Here is a 20308-nt window from a genome sequence, read left to right on the forward strand (position 1 = left end):
GGTTTGAACCGTTAGCTTTCGTTAGCATCAAAACAATGTTGCTAAAACTCCTGTCCATAAATCTGATGAAGGGGCAGGTGAGAGAAACTTTAGGTTAGCGATCTCTACAAAGAAAGTTAAACCCTGAGCGGTGGTGATGATAGCAGCAGGGTTCAAAGTTGTGACATTAGTTGTGTTTTAAAGGTGTGTGAACCACAGAGCTCAGAGAAGAAGGAGAGCTGAATGAGGACAGGTTCATGTTCAATCCACCGACACAGGCAGAGAAGAATCCATCACCATGGAACGATCCCTGACGAGGAATCACTGGGACTATTTTTGCACACATCTTTGATTTCCACATCGATGTAAAATCAGTGTTTCTGCTTGAAGCTTTAAATCTAACCCGAGGAGTGTTTTGTCCTGGCTGGGTTTTAGGGGTTACAGCAGGGTACAGTCTGCCAAACAGGCCGCTGAAATCTCTCAGACAGAGGGATAAGTGTGCTGTTGTTCCCATTTCAGGACTTCATTAAGACCACACTCCCAGTTAAAGTCCACCTCAGCTGCTGAAGAGATTGTGCGTTAGAATTTAAGCACCGCTCTGTAGTAACAGAATAATAAGACTGCAATGTTTGAGTGGAAGACAGCCGACCTCCTCCGGTCCAACTTCACAAAAACAAACTCCGGTTTCCTCTTGAGAATAATACGAGCCCATAAAAGCACGTTAACATCTCACAGGGACTGAGCGTTGACTCGATTCCCTGCGTTTGGCTCCACATGCAGAGGATGGTGCGAGTTTTGAGTGGGCCGGATCACAGTTTCACACTGATGGCGAGTAGCTCTGCTGCTGCTGCTGCTGCTGCCTGCAACAATGAGTCATGACAGCGCTTCAATCTGCCTCGAATTAATAACAGCATCTCTCCGCAGAGGAACCCAGAGCAACCTGCCTGGTCCGGTGCCCTCCGGATTTACAGTCTGGCTGCACAAACATCCGTCTCTCCCTCCCTCCATCATTTCTGAGCCTCTTCCCCGCAGCTGGATCTATACTAATGCATTCAGGATTGACAACAATGTTAACAACGTTCAGCATTCGTCTGACTCTGCTGGCTGCACATCCTTGAGCCAGTATCAGTGAGAACAACACAAAGGTCGGACTTCACAGAGAAGGCCTCTGGTGCATTTTTAAGCTGTGTGACAGAAACACGCAGGAAATACCGGAGAGTGCAGAAAGGAGAGAGAGAGGGATTCCTCTGTAGCCGGATATGAAATGATGTGTTGTAGGTTTTCAGGAGGAGAAAAGGAGGCACGCACCAGGGCACAAACGAATACTTCACATGAAGAATTATCACTGTTTGGATTTGGCGTGCACGCAGATTAACTCCTCTCTCTCTCTAAAGGAGCTCAAACTCGAATCTAATGGAGGAGAAACATCCTCGGGGGGCTGGAGCGCCATCACATGCAGCCAAAATCTACAAATACCTCATCAAGCTGATAGCAGGGAAATGCATGTGTGATGTGGAGCAGAAAACTAGGATCTCATGTTAACGTGGACACGCATGCAGACAAAGACTGCTACTTCCTGTGCTGTGTTTTTTCCAGAGAGACTACATCTGGATAAGAGGGCGGAGTTTGGCTACAGTGGAATCCAGAAAACTCAAACAGTGCTCCACTGTGTTCAGCAATGTGCAGCTTCTATGCAGACGTGTAGCTCCTTCTAGAACCATCTGTTGTCGCCACCATGACAGCTTCCTGTACGCTAGTTGAGCGCATCTTTTGGTAGTGTCGGTAGTTTGCAGAAACTCCAGCTATCGCCCTCTGCTGGTCACCTGCTGCCTTAAATTGAGGCTTCTTTTCAATTAAACCAGCTCTCCGCTACGTTTAGTGCCTCAATAGTACGTAACTGTTTCTTATAACACATGATTCTGAGCTAAAGAGGAAAAAAGCTGTTAAAGTGGCGCTGGTCCACCTCACCATTTATCCAAAAAGGTATTAAAAGTGCGTTGATACACCAACTTTAACCACAGATTGTGCAAAAAGCTGTCACACATAGAATAATACGGCGAAATATAACGTCATCCTGACCTGTTTGATACGTTCATTGATACACTGGCACTACATATACATGTTAATTCAATACTTAAAGCACTCGAAATGAAATGAAATTGCGTCACTACTTCATGACTTGTGACGCTATTCACCAATTGAAACACAAACTAGCATGATGCACAAGACTTGCACCTGATCCGTGTCCAGTCTGTCTCCAATCCGCTGTGGTCCGGCTCCGTGCTCTCTCGTCCGTCAACCCCCACCGGTTGCGTTTTCAGAACGCAGCACGGAACAGGACCGCCGGACAGCTGGAGTCATGTGACCGAGGTTTTCCCCACAGTAATTCCTGAATCAAGGATTCTCCTCCTCCTCCTCTCCTCATCCATGTTGTCTTTCTGGTCATCTGAAAACCTCTGACCTGTTGACTCCAGGCCTGGCTCCGCTCATCATGACTTTGGTTTGTTGTTGTAGTTAAGTGAAATACGATCTGGTGATAACACAGAGTGTTTTATTCTGAAAATTAACCGGATGTTTTCATTTCGTTTTGGTGAAACCTGACTTCCTGTCCCGCTCCATCTGCTCTGTTGAGATTGATGCGTCATGCTCTGGCTCCGGTCTTGCGTCACTGCTGTGGAGGGCTCAGATTGTCGGAACTGAGACGGAGCAGGAACGCAATGGAGAGGATCCAGTGGAAGTTAACACATTGACTAGAATAGAAACCTATCAGATCTGGTGCTGTAACAGATCAGAATCCAAAGGTCTCCAAACAGGGCGAGTCAAGCCCCCGATGTGTTGCAGAGCAAAGCCAGCCTCAAGTGGCCATTGGAGGTACCGCAGTTTTTGGCTTCATCGTCCGCCTTAGACTTTCACCGTCACTAAGTTAAAACAATAAATCAGCACTGACTGATACATCGATCGACTGTTCCCTTCTTCATCCACATGAAGCACACAGACCTCGGGCGTCCCGCGGTGCCAGAGACAGAGAAGAGTGCAGCTCTGTGAATCCCTGGCTCGCCATCTCTCCTCCATCAAACATTAACCTTGGGAGGAATGCAATGAGTCAACTCGGGCCATAAAGAGACACAGGAAGCATTTAATTCCCGGCCTCACACTGCCTGCATTATTGGGCTGCTGGATAAGGGCTCCTTAGTGTGTCTGAGAGAGAGAGACATGGAGCACGGGGTGGCCGTCCACAGCACAGGGCTGGACAGAGGAGGAATGAGAAGCAGGTTGGTCGTTGGAGAGGGAAGTAAACAAATGATTCAGGTGGGATCTTTTATTACAACTAGACCCCAGTGTGAGCTGACTAGTTCCTCCATAGGTAGAAAGAAGGAAGCACAACAAGTTAGATGGACGTTTGTTTATGTACCAGTTAGCTAAACAGTTAGCAGGACAACCAACGATATACGGCATGTTTGTTTACTCTTAAGTGACGTTTGACCGCAAGACATTGTCCCAAATTTGCAGTTTAGAGAGCGTGGACTCCGATACGTGTCCGTTTTGTCTTAGGTTTCAATTCAAGTCAATGTGTTAGCTTCCACTGGATCTATTCCATCTCAGCTCCGACAATCAGAGCCCTCCATAGCAGATACGCAAGATGTCTAGTTTTTCTGGATGCTGGAGCACGATGCATCAATCTCAACAGAGCAGATGGAGCGGGACAGGAAGTCAGGTTTCACCAAAACGAAATGAAAACATCCGGTTAATTTTCAGAATAAAACACTCTGTGTTATCACCAGATCGTATTTCACTTAACTACAACAACAAACCAAAGTCATGATGAGCGGAGCCAGGCCTGGAGTCAACAGGTCAGAGGTTTTCAGAGGACCAGAAAGACAACATGGATGAGGAGAGGAGGAGGAGGAGAATCCTTGATTCAGAGATTACAGAAGGGGAAACCTCGGTCACATGACTTCAGCTTCCCGGTTGGTGTTGACGGATGAGAGAGCACGGATCTGGAGATGTTTTAAATCTTGGAGTGCGAGTCAGGCTTGAGGGAAGAATTTAAACACATCTTTTATTCTGATTTATTTCATGCCCCTTTATCAGCTTCCATAAGCTTAGTGTTAAATCTGATTGTTTCAAACTATCAGTGAAAATCTGAGCTGGAAAACATTTGTTTTTAGTTTCACCGTCACCGCACCACCAGCATGATATAATCACAACCAATAAGCATGTGTTGTTGATGGTGGTTAATTACACAGAAGATAGGATCTCATATCTTCTTTTTAACTTCACTCTCAGTCCCTGAATGTTTGGTGACTCTACATGATGTCACCACGGTTTATATTTAGAGAGGACCGTGTCGTCTGAGATTTGCGAATGCCAGACATGTTTTCCTCCAGACTCGTTCTGCGTCATCGCCTTAGACATCTACAGCACAATGAGGCCATTTAATCCAGACAGAGTGAACACTGTGAGAACCCCAGTTCATCTGTGCGGGCCGCCTGCGCTCACTCCATTTGTAGAAGAAAATTCACTCACACTCATACATTCACAAACAAAATGGTCGCACATGCCAGAGAGCATGAAGAAGAAGAAGAAGGAGGAGGAACAAGAAGGGGGGCTCGGTGTAAATCCTACATTTACAACGCAAACATCCTTTTACTCCAGAGTTTTCTCTCTTAGTTACCACAAACCAAGGAGGACCATGATGGCCGACCCGACGTGCATTCCACGCATGCCATTACACGAGAAGCAAGAGGGGGAAGAGAGAGGTGCTGAAATGTTACTATGGCTGTGACAAAACACCGCAGATTAGCCAACCCTCTGAGTACGGCTGAACAACTCAACATATGTTAGATTCACAACATCCACAGAGCCTTCAACGTCACTAAAACACCACCACCGTGACCTCAGAGGATATAAATACAGATAAAAACATGTCAGTCAGGACCACTCTCTGCAAAATAAGTTATGTTTGGTGGTATGGCTCTGTTCTGGGAGCTCCCTGCCCTTCCACCTGCGTACGTGGAATGCCGAAGCCTGAGGCGGGGAGAGCACACCTCCCCTCTCTTTTGTGTGCACACATGAAAGAGCAGCATCCACACTTCAGGCTTGGAGGCCCAAATTTCCTTCTTATTGCCGAGGTCAGACTAAATGTTTGAAGCACGATTGTAGCCTGATCCAGCGACCCCCAATATGAGCGTTTAATCAAACAAACACCAGGATAACGCCTACCGACCTCCAGACAGGAAGTCTAGCATGTTTGATTTCTCATTATGTGCTCTGTCACGTCAGTAAAGTTGACCAATGAGAGCAGAGCGCTCTGCATCTGCAAAAGTCTGTGCATTTAACAAAAAGGCAAAGTGAAATAAGACAAAAGAATTGGTTTGTGGAAACGGGCCCTAAGATTGCCTTATAACTTTGTTATAACAAGAGGTATTGTGACAACAGAGTGCTCTGCATGCACCAAAGTCACGAGCATAAATGAAAAGACGGCAAAGAGAAACAAGACAAAAGAAGTTGGTGCCAGCAACTAAGAGGCTTTTAGTGGAGGCAGGTCCTTAGATTGTATCGCGGGCAAAGTCCTTGAAAGATAAGGTGATCATAACAGGAGGCATTTTGACAACAGAGAGAGCTCTGCATGTGCAAAAGTCACAAGTGTAAACAAAAAGGTGAAGAGAAAGAAGACAGAAGAAGTTGGTGCCAGGGCAAAATAATTCTGTTAGTGGACACAGGCCCTAAAATGGCAACTAGGTAAAGTGTTAGAGCCCATAAAGATCATTTTATCATTGCAAGAGTCATTGTGACAAAGCAGAGAGAGCTCTGCATGTGCTAAAGTCACAAGCGTAACCAAAAAGGCGAAGAGAAAGAAGAACTAAGTTGGTGCTACCAAAACAAAAGTTAGTGTTAGTGGAAACAGGCCCTAAGACAGCCTTTATCATGTGTCTTTGAGGGACGACCACAACAGTAAGCCACTCCCACCTCTCACCCAAACATGACTTAAATAAGAAGTAAGCTTAATATAGTGTAAGCAGGTGAGTTTAGCTAGCAAAAACTAGATTTAGCGACCAATCATGTTATCAAAACAGTTTTTAAATCCGGTGTAAAGTTGAACATTTTAACATGGGGTCTAATGGGGACTGACTCACTTTGGGAGCCAGCCTCAAGTGGACGACTGATGAACTGCATTTTTCGGCACTATCATAATGTCTTCCCTCTTCAGCCTTTTAAAGGTTACTTCAGGAACTGCTTTCACATCCACCTCAGACTGTCAGTGTGAGTATCAAACAAAGTGCTTAGCGTAATCCACTGCTCAGTTTTTCCTCTCCAGTGAAGAACTGAGGACCCGGAGCTCAGTCCTTCAAATGCAGACATCGATCCTGCCTGCTCCTGTGTACGCTGGGCTCAGACTCAGGACTGCTCTGAGGGTCAAAGTCAGAATAAGATCCTGCAGAAACCAGGATTTCACACAGATCTCTTCCACTGCACGACACGCATGAAACAAAGAAAATCCTCCCAAGCAAAAATAGATCTCCCCTCACCTCCTGAACCTCCTGAACCTTCACACACACATCTGCTGTTCACACCTCATCACGAGTTTCCACTTGAGCTTCATTTTACACTTTGCCGTCACGTCAGGTTGGCACCACGGTGCTACCTTACAGGGGTGCAAACAAAGGCAGCGCGATGGGCTCCTTGAGGACGAGGGTGCTGCATCCCATGTGCTGCATTAATATTACATAAGGCTTTGGCGCACACGCACTCACATACAGTACTGCATCAGCATTTTCTCTGACTAATATGTTGTCTGAGAGTAAGGTGTGGTCCCGGCGGAGGCATGTTGAAGAGACACACTGCAGCTTTGCATCAGAGAGATAAGACGCACTGCAAAGAGACGGAGATTCAACGCCATGAGACGTTTGTTTTTTAATCCTCATGCGCCTTCGTGCTGCGTGCACAAACACCCTCCTTCCACAATGAATAGATACCATCAGTTAATTGAAAGAAGATCAATTTACGCCGCCCTGAGCGACAATACATCAGAGCATCGCAGGAGATCTCGCCGGACAGGTGGCATTTAAATAACTCAGCATGCACAAACTCCTCAATCATCTTAAAGCAGTTCATTTCTCATGCCGTGCAAAGATATAAGACTGTATTCCGGAGTTTAACTGCTGCAGAGTGAGACATCTTACTATGCGTCCTTCTATCTCTGCTGAGTGTATCATGTGTGAAATAGTGACCAGGAAACGACAGGTAAACAAAACATAGCAACACGGTGGTGACCGATGCAACACTGTCACATCGTAAAGTCTCTAAAGTCAAGAGGAGATTTGTTAACCAGAGCTGGCTTTAGTGGAAGTCTCTAAACCTAGATTGTAGCTGTGAAAAGCCCCGCCCCCTCTTCATTTTCATTGGTCAGTGAAGGAGATACGACATCGACGAAAGCGACGGTACTCATAGTGCCCTATTACCCCTCTAGAACACTACGCTCCCAACATGCAGGCCTGCTCATCGTACCTAAAGTCTCTAAAAGTAGTATGGGAGGTCAGGCCTTCAGTTATCAGGCCCCTCTCCTTTGGAATCATCTACCAGTCAGGGTCCGGGAGTCAGACACCCTCTCTACTTTTAAGAGTAGGCTTCAAACTTTCCTTTTTGATAAAGCTTATAGTTAGAGCTGGATCAGGCTTGGACCAGCTCTTAGTTATGCTGCTATAGGCTTAGACTGACACACTGGGATCCTGTCTTTCCCTCTCTCTCCTCTCTCTGCCTGTCTCTTACTTTAACTCTTCCTGTCCCATTAAAGTTACTAACCATAGACCTTTCTGGAGTCCCTGAGCTCCCTTGTCTCGTAGGTTCCTCTGGATCTCTGCTGCTGTGGACGTGCCAGACTCCAGCTGCTACAACTACTACTATCCGTCTCTCCACTATCACCTCTCTCTCTCTCTTCATCTCCCTCTATCCCTCTCTCCAACACGGTCTCAGCAGATCTCTGTGCAGATGTGTGTCTAACATGAGTCTGGTCCTGCTGGAGGTTTCTGCCTGTTAAAGGAAGTTTGTCCTTGCCACTGTAACTTGCTAAATGCTGTAAAGTGCTCTGCTCATGGTGGATTAAGATGAGATCAGACTGAGTCCTGTCTGGAAGATGGGACTGGATCTGATCCTGTCTTGATGTTGGGTCTTTGTTAATAACAGAACATAGAGTACGGTCTAGACCTGCTCTGTTTGGAAAGAGTCTGAGGATAATTTGTTGTGATTTGGCGCTTTATAAATAAAGATTGATTGAATGATTGATAATAGATAACTTGCAGGGAGGTGCAAAACAAACTGGACCTGGGAAGTCATAATAATCAAGCCGGCTCTAAAATGGACTCCAAAGCAGGAAAACACTGCGGTGCAATCAGAAGGAGGGAAAACAACGTCTCCATTTTCAACGCTTTATCTGGTGAGTAAACCGATTCACGACTCCCACAGACCGGTGACCTCAAATTTACTGTAAAACTCGGGGAAGCAAGCAACTTTGTGGCACAAACAGGCAGCTGTCCCACACGCCCACGCAGACAGACGAAGGCTGTAAGTGAGAATTAACAGGCCGACAGCACGCAGAAAGGATCTGGTGTGACCAACAGGGACGGCAGAGTGAAGCTCAGAGGAGCAGACTTCAGTTAATAAACAGAGAGTCCCTTCAGACCGGCTCACTGCGAAAACACAAACGCTTTTAAACTCAGAGTTTCACTGAGAGGACGGACTCTGCAGAGCTTATAGATCGACTGATTGATATATTATTGATCCTGAACCGTTACGGGACAGATTAACGAGGCAATGCATGGGGACAGGAAGTAGTTTCTGGATCATGTTCATATATGGTTTTCTCTTTTCATGGGTCTGTTTTAACCTGCATTCATGGATGCAGGGACACAGTGAGGGGTTTCTAGGAGTGACTTTGAGCCCATGCAGTGACTTCCACTACAGAGTCATGTCTGTTTTTAATGAAAGCGATTTTTAGCCAATGTATTGACTTCCACTACAGAGTCAGCATATTATTGGAGTGATTTTGATTCCATGCAGTGACTTCCACTACAGAGTCAGGCCTGTTTGAATGGAAGTGATTTTGAGCCCATGCATTAAATTCCACTTACAGAGTCAGTGATTTTGGGGAGTGATTTTAAATCTATGCAGTGACTTCAACTACAAAGTCAGCATATCATTGGAGTGATTTTGATTCCATGCAGTGACTTCCACTACAGAGTCATCTCTGTTTTTATTGGAAGCGATTTTTAGCCAATGTAGTGACTTCCACTATAGAGTCAGTGGTTTTTGGGAGTGATTTTAAGACTATGCAGTGACTTCAACTACAAAGTCAGCATATCATTGAACTGATTTTGAGTCCATGCGGTGACTTCCACTACAGAGTCAGATGTTTTTGGAAGTGACAAACAATAAAGAACCAAAACGAGCTTGCCTTTTTTCTTACAGTATATTTACCCCTTTTTTATGTCTTCAATAAGCATTAAAAACACAAACGCTTTTAAACCCAGAGTTTCACTGAGAGGACGGACTCTGCAGAGCTTATAGATCGACTGATTGATATATAATTGATCCTGAACCGTTACGGGACAGATTAACGAGGCAATGCATGGGGACAGGAAGTAGACCGTGAATACACACTCGATATGTGAGAGAAACTGCATCTCATCGATGAGCTGCTGCATTTAAACACACCAATTAGACACCATGATAAAACATGGAGCAATAACTGAAGCAAAATACACCATCAAAATATACAACAATGGATTCAAAATACAGCAAAATGTTAAATCTGAAATATTTCTAAAGAAAATACACTATTACATTATTTCAGTAACTGTAAAATGATATTTTATTTTATGTAAAATAAAATGTCTTTGTTTCATCTTTAAGATAAACCAAAAAAAAGTTAAATACTTTGTTTGCAATAAAATCAAAAATCTGTGCCATAAAAATAAGTTTACAATCACAACAGATTTTATATAATTTAAATCTGTATCTGTGAATAAACTGAATATTCAAATTACTGTAATATTTGTTAAATCACTAAAAATTCAACAATACAATTATCAGAGGACGACCTGTAGATACGATTTTAAAAATTAAAATCAGTATGATATATGAAGAATATACTATTGTTTTACCAAACTAGAATAGGATGTATATAAATTAAAATCTATAAAATCTATAAAACACTGACAGAATATACCAATTAAAAATATACAACAATACTCTATAAATAAATAAGATCTGACAGAATTAAATGGTAAAATTCTGGAAAATACTTGAGACAAAATAAAATATATACGACAAAAATGTATACACAAACAAAATATTTATATTATAAAAATGTACTTAAACCCTAGAGATAAAATACAATTTTACAAAATATACACTGTTTTTAGAATATACTGTATATGAATGAAAATTCACCAAAAAAATCTAATTTGAAAAATTACCAAACCAATGAAATATTACATAATTTAGATAAAACTGGTCAAAAATACAGTTTTTGCTGAATTTATATACACTAAAAATATACTAGAATGTAATAAAGTTATATATCTATATCTTTCAAATTTACTTTTATGCAATTTTGATTTAAATGAATGTATGTTTAATATAAATTAGATAAAATATTATAGCTCTAAAAAAGATTTTTTTTAAATAATACTTTATATAATTTAAAATGATTGAATATATTAACTTGTGACACCTGCATGTTTTATATGTTGTGTAGCTCTCCTAGTTTCCACGTCAGTGCCTCAGAGGAACACCATGGAGTGAGCTGTGACTGCCTCTGAGTGAGGAAGCATGTACTCTGGTGTTTTAGTACTTTCCCACTCTGAGGCGCACGCTGTGTGGGCAAACAAAAATAACTGCAGCTCGAGGGCGGACGTAGAACAAGGAATGATGGTGACACCCATTCCTGCATGCCACTGTATGAGCTGCTCCTGCTGCAGTACTGCTTACTGCTGCACCATCAGCTCCACACGCCTCGGGCTCTCCCATTAGTAAAAGTAAACATGAGGTCGCAGTGATAAGTTACAGAGCTGAGGCAGGTTAATTCAAGCTGTGGTCTCCACAACATGGAGATAAGTAATCTAGTAACACAGGCCACATAATGAGCTCACTCATGGTCTGAGCTTTTCCTCCAGAAACACACAAACACACTTCTATCCTGGAGAGAAAAGTGGGTCCACGTTTCAGTCTGCACCCACACAGAGCCACCTTACACCCTGAGTCACCTTCAACCTTCTCCTGGTGTCAGATTCTGGCTGCTGACAGAGACTGCTGGAAGCAGATACTCTACAGAGCAGGGATTTCCCCATAACTGGAGGGCTGGTGAAGCTCTCTGGAGCGCTGCCCGGCCGGTGCGGGGCGTAACTCGACTCGACCTCCGTCATCGCGCCTGGAAAAGATCTGTGAGGAATCGCCGAAGTTTCTGGATCATGTTCATATATGGTTTTCTCTTTTCATGGGTCTGTTTTAACCTGCATTCATGGATGCAGGGACACAGTGAGGGGTTTCTAGGAGTGACTTTGAGCCCATGCAGTGACTTCCACTACAGAGTCATGTCTGTTTTTAATGGAAGCGATTTTTAGCCAATGTATTGACTTCCACTACAGAGTCAGCATATTATTAGAGTGATTTTGATTCCATGCAGTGACTTCCACTACAGAGTCAGGCCTGTTTGAATGGAAGTGATTTTGAGCCCATGCAGTGACTTCCACTACAGAGTCAGGCCTGTTTGAATGGAAGTGATTTTGAGCCCATGCAGTGACTTCCACTACAGAGTCAGGCCTGTTTGAATGGAAGTGACTTTGAGCCCATGCAGTGACTTCCACTACAGAGTCAGGCCTGTTTGAATGGAAGTGATTTTGAGCCCATGCATTAAATTCCACTTACAGAGTCAGTGATTTTGGAGAGTGATTTTAAATCTATGCAGTGACTTCAACTACAAAGTCAGCATATCACTGGAGTGATTTTGATTCCATGCAGTGACTTCCACTACAGAGTCATCTCTGTTTTTATTGGTAGCGATTTTTAGCCAATGTAGTGACTTCCACTATAGAGTCAGTGGTTTTTGGGAGTGGTTTTAAATCTATGCAGTGACTTGTATTATAGAGTCAGCATATCATTGAAGTGATTTTGAGTCCATGCGGTGACTTCCACTACAGAGTCAGATGTTTTTGGAAGTGACAAACAACAAAGAACCAAAACGAGCTTGCCTTTTTTCTTACAGTATATTTACCCCTTTTTTATGTCTTCAATGAGCATTAAAAACATAGCAAATAATGCTAGCGCTACGGTAGCATTAGTTAACAAGGGAGCAAAACTCAACAGAACACCGGTGTAGTGATATCTTTCAAGTCTTGCATTCAAATCTACTTTTGTCTTCCTTCTGTCCTGACTATCATTTTCATTCTCTCTCTGTGAACGTCATGAAAACACAACGTCCGTTTTAATTTTGTCATCACTTTAGTCTTAAAAGACTAAAGTGATGTAAGATTAACTCATTAATTACTGGCAGCAACAATCACTACCTGTCAGATTTAAAGTGGTTATTAACGTCGGCTTCGAAACTTGTTGCAGCATGAGCGCTGCACACAAACAGAAGCAGGAGAAGGAGCAGCAGGAGGAGGAGGAGGAGGAGGAGGAACAGTCGTACAGTTCCCGAGGAGAGGAGCGGCTCCGAAACGCGACCTAACAGGCTGGCTGGACGACATTCCTACGATCACAGAGCTTCACCTTCCTGACACACAGAGACTGGAAACACGGCTCCAACCGTCTTCCATTCAACAAGATAAAGTAAATCCTGGGAGGAGAGACTCCACTGAGCTGTGAAATCACTTTGTGTACATTGTTAAAGCTTCTGTAGGCGGCAGCAGGGTGTTTGCTTTATACATGATCCTCTGTGTGTTAGGTTTGCACTTCATCGTTCTGTCTCGTTGTCTGAGAGTAGCAGTGTTATCAAGACCAGGAGGTGAGGGATCTTACAGGTAAAGAAAGCCCGGTCAGTCCTCCTCCTCCAAACTCAAAGTTCTCAAATCACACACTAACAGGTCGCTCTTCCTCGTCTGCACCAGTCGCACAAAACAGACGTCATTGGGCTTCTTGCAGGAATAAAACCAGCAGGGTGGAAGGAAAATATCCATGTAAAGCTGTTTGCATTCACACATACCGCCAACAGGGCGTACATTTAACACCCGCCAAGCACCAATGGCGGGTAAAAAATTTGTTTGGCGTGTAAAACAAAAACACACACACCCACCAGTGGCCTTTGGTAAATGTTGTATTTCATGTGAGGTTTTGATTTCCCCCATGTCTGCCAACGGTCAGGCTATTTTGACCCTCGAGGCGATCTGTACTTTGATACGGCGTGACGTCAGCTACTGCAGTTCTATTCATTCCCTTTGCTTGAAGAAGCACGACGGGAGGAGCGTTTTGAGGAAGATGTGGCGCCCAGAGACTGTATAAATAATGGAGGTAGTATCCGTGACGTCACCCATCTGTTCCTGAGAGCTGTTTTGAAGCCAATCGACGGCGGCAGCCATATTGGAAATGCAGAACTCAACCAGTCAAAGTGTGATGTAAGGAGGCGGGGTTTGAGCCTCCTAGCCAACAGCTATGTTTTTCCGACTGGGAGTCAAGTCAGTCATGTCCTTATTTGGGCAAAGACTCGTAATCTTAATATCTTCTGAACCGTCGCGTTAGAAAAAAATTCACCCCCCGTACAGTGTGTGCCGATAGAAAGATTAGCTACGTAGAGCCAAGCTGTTTTTTGAACCAGGCTGTAAACATGTTTACAAATGCTGCAAAGATCGTCTTTTTCCCATTCATGTCTATGTGGTTTCCGGTGTTTCTGCAGCCAGCCTCTAGTGGACGCTCAATGAACTGCAGTTTATAACACTTCCGCATGGGCTTCATAGTTTGAGACCAGAGGTTGCTGCTTGGTGGTGACACATCCCCGGCATGAAGCCACCACAAACAAAAAGGATAAACAAAGAGGCAGGAGACGATGAAGAAGAGGAACAGACAGATAAACGGAGTAATGCCACTTTGGGGCGTTTCAAAGAGAGCTGGAGAATTGACGAGGCTGTTACTGTTTTAAATCAAATAAGGCATCATTTTTTTATTTGGCGGGTAAACTTTTGGAGATCACTAGCCAATGGCAGATGAGGTAAAAGGTTAATTTTATGCCCTGCCACCAACCCTTAAAATTCAGGAGGTTTTTAGGAGCTCTGTGGATGTGTGAACACTGAATTAAAAATGCCCCAAAAAATCTGCAGAAATCAAAGAAGCTGTCCTTTAAAAAGAAAGCATATTTTAAAGATGCATGTAGAGTAAGTGTTACTGTTTGAGCACCTGGATATTCAAGCTGTTCAAAGCTGGATTCGTCACAGTTTCTCTGCAGAGAAAGTAAACCTGACAAACACAGATCTCATTCTTGAATCGTCTCTGTGCTGCAGGGATTACAGGATGATTACAGGCAGGTCAGAGTCTGCTGCAGGTCAGATCATGTTCAAAACAGAAACCACACTCGTATATGTCGCAACTGCAACAAGAAGTCAAATTTGAGCGCGCTCAGTTTGCCCGCCACAAACAAACCTCCCCGCAGCCTCTCTCTGCTGCGCTCGCTCGCTGCAGTCTCTGCTGATAAGCTCGCCTCACGACAACAGACAGGAAGCTCGGCGCACGGGCCTGATGAGTCAAAGCTCTACTACAGCGAGGGGAGGATACGTCATCCATCTGAAAACAATGCAGTGTCTCCCTCCGGTCTCTGTTCGCTGAGGTCAGGCTGCTGACTGAGCCGCCTGTAGTAAACCTGAAAGTCAGCGTTGGCTCTCGGCTGGAATTCGACAACTACGGCATCAGAACTGGGTCAAATCAGTCAAAGCTTATGTTTTTATTCACGTGTTGGATGTTTTCTGTCACAACGCTGCAAACTGGGAGAAGAAGAATTCAGCATGTTTGCAGAAGCATCAAAGAAAGGTGAATAAACTGGACCTGAATCCAAGTGCATTGACAATACTTGAAGAATTCCAGAAGTGACGCATCCTTCAAATATGACCCCAAACTCCACACCAACTTCAGCTGCTCATCACACAACAATCAGACACATGTTGCAGCACTCAAACGATGAAGATGCTCTCCAGATACGTTGATGATAAAAGCTTTGACTCAAAATAAAATCAGCTAATGATAGGGTGTAAGTGTGATTTGGAAGTGGAAGTGATGTTGAGCCCATGCAGTGACCTCCACTACAGAGTCACTCAGTTCGTTGACCCTGAAAATGTGCACAAATTCATCTTTGAATTCCTTATTCTCTTTCATTTCTGTTTTAAATGTTTGTTATTTGCACCAAAACTCCAAAACACAGGCGCCTTGTTTGTGCAAACCTTACCCTGCAGTGAGCTTTTATTTTGAAAAATGACTGAAGGTTGCACTGATGCATCATTTCAGCATCATAATTGGGCTTATTGATGAACATTGGAGCCCATGCAGTGACTTCCACTACAGAGTCACGTCTGTTTTTAGTGGAAGTGATTTTCAGCACAAGCAGTGACTACCACTAGAGATTCAGTGGTTTCTGGGAGTGGTATTGAGTCAATGCAGTGACTTCTACTACAGAGTCGTGGTTTCTGGAAGTGATTTTGAGTCCAGTTTGTGTCAGATTATCTTTGTGGTGCCTTCCTTCACAGTCAGCTGAGATTAAGGTGCATATTTGAATCAATACGATCAATTAAAAGCACGACGTCTCGTCTCCGGGCGCTGCAGCAGCTACATAGGAGCGTAAACACAGAATAACACTGACTCTGCAGCCTCCTGTGTGCTGTTTGCTTCACGTCAGCACAGACGGCTCCGCAGAGATCGAAGCACTTAAACCAAGCTCTCCTGAGCAGTCATCTTTCTGGGTCAGAGATGAAACGCCATGAATCAAGGCGAGGTGCTTTACTATCACGTTAGCTGACTGCAAGAAGGCAGGTAGCCACGGAGTACAGCTTCCTGACCTGCAGCTGAACTAGCCTGGCTCTCTGGATCAGACTTCCAGACTCTAGAGTTAGAGTCAGATTAAAGAGGTTCTAAACTCCAGATCAATACACGGAGGCTTCAGGAAGAACAAGCTGCATACACCTTGATAAAAGAATGACGTGGAGACAGAATCTGCCCCGAACGTTCGGGTATTTTTGTGCCATGACAGCTCGCCACTTACATAACTATAAAACGATCAAACAATGAGAACATGTGAAGGAATTCTAGCTCTGTTTTCAACATTTTAACAAACACACTGAAGTTGTTTTTATTAAGATAACAGCCAGGAGTCTAATCAATAATTTAAATAATCTCAAAACACAGCCCTGTGTTAGTATTCTGAAATAAACCCACTATATTCAAAGTGTATTTGTGTCAAGATACAAACAAACAAGAGATTTAAATGATCAAATAACATCAAACCATTAAAAATAATCAACACTAGTATATTCCTCTTTCACCAACTAATAATCAGGACTCTGTTTTTGGTGACTGCACAGAAATTTCCACGTTTATTAAAAAAAATTGAAATAATTCAAATTAAAGCTACAGTAGGGAATTTTTAGCTTGGATTCAAAAAGACTGGAATTAATACTGATGCCTCTTTATGACCGACATGTCCATGACGATATTAGCAAAGAGAGAAGAGGTCTGCTTTGTCCACAGGGGGCGCCAAAGTCAAAACAGACTGAAAGTTACTTACAGGAGCTTTAAACATTGCACTGTCTAAACGTCAATATCCATAATGTGAATACACACCTGTTAGCTCTAAAACAAGTAATCTGATTGGTCGGGAGGCATTCCATCAGTGCTGATATAGAGGATAACAGCCCAGCCTCCACTCAGACCGTCAACAGATGATAAATCTACATAAATGACGACTTCCTGATAAATGTAGAAAGTAAGCAATTGTGACGTAAAGGAGGCGGGCTTTGAGCCTCCTCTCCAACAGCTACAGTGTTCCCGCCTGTCAATCAAGTCAGCTGTGCCTCTCATTGGAAGACTTGTAATCTTAATATCTTCGAAATTGCCACGTTAGAAAAAAATCACCCCGTACAGTGTGTGCCGATCGAGAAATGAGCTATCCAGACTACACTCGTCTTTTGAACCAGACTGTAAACATGTTTATTTCTGCTGTAAAGATCGGCTTCTTTGAATCGGTGTGTATGTGGTTTCTGGTACTTCCGGAGCCAGCCTCAAGTGGATCCTCAATGAACTGCAGTTTTTAACATTTCTGCATTGGACTCATATCTTTAGACCGGAGGTTGCCGCTTGGGATGCACCGATCCTACTCTCTAGATCCCGATACCGATATCCATACCTGGGCTTTGGTATCTGCCGATAACGATACTAGCCGATCCGATCCTGGTTTTGATTTAACAATCTCTATTCCTTAATGTGAGGATAGAATCATGTTTTGGCAACTTCAGGCTTTTCTGACTTTGTAAACCAAAATAAAATGAACATTTTTAAACTGACAGTATCATTATTCAAGAGATTATAAATGTGTACCAGCAGTTTGTTGAGTAAATCTTCATAACCAACAGATATCACAATTCAACTGTAAACCTCAGCAGTGCATGAGAGGAATTGGCTTCTGTTGTAAACACAGAAAAGCATAGAACTGAGATGAATAGATCTGTCATATGGATCGGCACTATATATCAGCTCTTTGACACCGATATTCGATCTAGCCGATATCCGATACCAAGATCGGATCGGTGCATCCCTAGTTGCCACTTGGCTCAGCTACATTCAGATTTATCGGTGCTAAGCTAGCAGTGAAAAATAAACGCTCCTGAATGTATTTATTTATTTTCATATTAGTGATGATACAATGTATTATTTTGATGATGTTTATTATTATTTTACTTTTTTTAGTGTCTGTCTTTGTTTATTATTACTTGACATTATTTTACTATTTTTACATGTTCAAAATAAACATTATAAATTCAAAATAAGATAATGGAAATAACGATAATAATATCGAATATCGTGTTGTCCTCACACCTTAGGTTTGGGCCTGTAGCTTCACTATGGCTGTGCTGATATTATGTAATAATACATAATGTTAAATATATGTTTAGAAAATATTAAATTATTAAAGAAACATTTTCTACATTAATAAAATACTTATTTCTACTCATAAATATAAGTAGTAACGGTTAAAAAGGCTAAATATGTCCCAGTTTGACCTTAAATATATATTTTTAACATAATTGACTTTATTTAAAAATAATATTAAATATCTTTAAGTTATTTAATGTGATATTTAAGTGTTTAAATAATAAAGAGGTCTCATGTTGTTAAAGTTTCGCCCCTCCGTCGGTCAGTCAGGGGGGCTAATGCTAATGCTACCTAGCTAACATGCTAACAGAACAAACAGAATGTGAGCTCGCGCCTCTTTAAGGAGCTCTGCGGGTCTGTCCCTGACACCAGGCCGGGTCTGGATCAAACAGCCGGGTCTTACCTGTAGTTCTGCCCGCTCCACCTCCCACTGAGCCCGCTCCACCTCGAACCGGGCCCACTCGTGCTGCAGGAAGTGCAGGATCCCCGGGATGCTGTACTGCGCCCTGCCCGCCTCCCCTGCGTCCCCGTCGGGCAGCGGTCCTTTGCCTCCTCCCGGGGAAACAGAGTTATTGTTGTTGTTGAAGAACACTCCGGGCCCCGCCTGCTCGTCCATGGCCGGGCTCGGTGAAGCTCCGTCCGGTGTGTCGCTGGTTCGAGGAGCTAGATCCCGACGGAAGGGCAGAAACGGTCGGTGTGCTCGGTCTGCTCGGTCTGCTCGGCTCCGGGGAATGAACTCACTTTCTGACAGCTAGCTGTCATTCAGTGACGTCAGAGACCACGGCCACGCCCACATGGAGCTGGAGGAGGCGCTCGATCCTGACACCGAGACTCCCCGGAGGCGGGGTTTAAGTCTTATTTTGAATATTTCTACATCTTTTACACCCTTTAAAAGTATCATTTTAATCCACAACCAATAAGAATAAATATATTCACAAAATAAGTGAGAAACTGACTCAATTTCTGAACTGCAAAAGAAGATAATTGGAGATATGTGTCTTAAATGAATGCACTTTTTTAATGGTAGGACTTATGTAACAGCTTCATATTATTTTGGTGAAGTACTTCTATTAAACTTCTTTATTTATTAAACTTTATTTGAGTTTATTTGATTAGGTCAATGCACATTAATAAACATTTCAACAGGATGCGTCCATAAAAATATGCCAGAATTAGCACAATATCTACATTTAATCCATAGTCCCAAAGCGGGTGATTAACATAAGACAAAAAACAAGATTTAAAATTACAGAATGTCACAAGACAGTTAACAGGACACTACACAAACTGTATGATTAAATGCAGTGATCTCCACTACAGAGTCATGTCTGTGTTTAATGCAGTGACTTCCACTACAGAGTCATGTCTGTGTTTAATGCAGTGATCTCCACTACAGAGTCATGTCTGTGTTTAATGCAGTGACTTCCACTACAGAGTCATGTCTGTTTTTAATACAGTGACTTCCACTACAGAGTCATGTCTGTGTTTAATGCAGTGACTTCCACTACAGAGTCATGTCTGTGTTTAATGCAGTGACTTCCACTACATAGTCATGTCTTTTTTTTAATGCAGTGACTTCCACTACAGAGTCATGTCTGTGTTTAATGCAGTGACTTCCACTTCAGAGTCATGTATGTGTTTAATGCAGTGACTTCCACTACAGAGTCATGTCTGTTTTTAATGCAGTGACTTCCACTACAGAGTCATGTCTGTTTTTAATGCAGTGACTTCCACTACAGAGTCATGTCTGTTTTTAATGCAGTGACTTCCACTACAGAGTCATGTCTGTGTTTAATGCAGTGACTTCCACTACAGAGTCATGTCTGTGTTTAATGCAGTGACTTCCACTACATAGTCATGTCTGTTTTTAATGCAGTGACTTCCACTACAGAGTCATGTCTGTGTTTAATGCAGTGACTTCCACTACAGAGTCATGTCTGTTTTTAATGCAGTGACTTCCACTACAGAGTCATGTCTGTTTTTAATGCAGTGACTTCCACTACAGAGTCATGTCTGTTTTTAATGCAGTGACTTCCACTACAGAGTCATGTCTGTGTTTAATGCAGTGACTTCCACTACAGAGTCATGTCTGTGTTTAATGCAGTGACTTCCACTACAGAGTCATGTCTGTGTTTAATGCAGTGACTTCCACTACAGAGTCATGTCTGTGTTTAATGCAGTGACTTCCACTACAGAGTCATGTCTGTGT

At 43.1% G+C, this 20308-nt stretch overlaps 1 protein-coding gene across 1 annotated transcript in view; it reads right to left on the minus strand.

Annotated features, from left to right (window-relative positions):
* strn (striatin, calmodulin binding protein) overlaps positions 1 to 18849 on the minus strand; it is a 45329-nt gene extending 26480 nt beyond the window's left edge. The window contains exon 1 of the mRNA XM_034681689.1: positions 18503 to 18849. Within this exon, the coding sequence (XP_034537580.1) occupies positions 18503 to 18715 (213 nt within the window). The 5' untranslated portion in view covers positions 18716 to 18849. The remainder of the gene's footprint in view (positions 1 to 18502) is intronic.
* Positions 18850 to 20308: the final 1459 nt, after the last annotated feature.

This window comes from Notolabrus celidotus, chromosome 4 (genome assembly GCF_009762535.1).
Source record: "Notolabrus celidotus isolate fNotCel1 chromosome 4, fNotCel1.pri, whole genome shotgun sequence".
NCBI classification, from domain to species: Eukaryota; Metazoa; Chordata; class Actinopteri; order Labriformes; family Labridae; genus Notolabrus; species Notolabrus celidotus.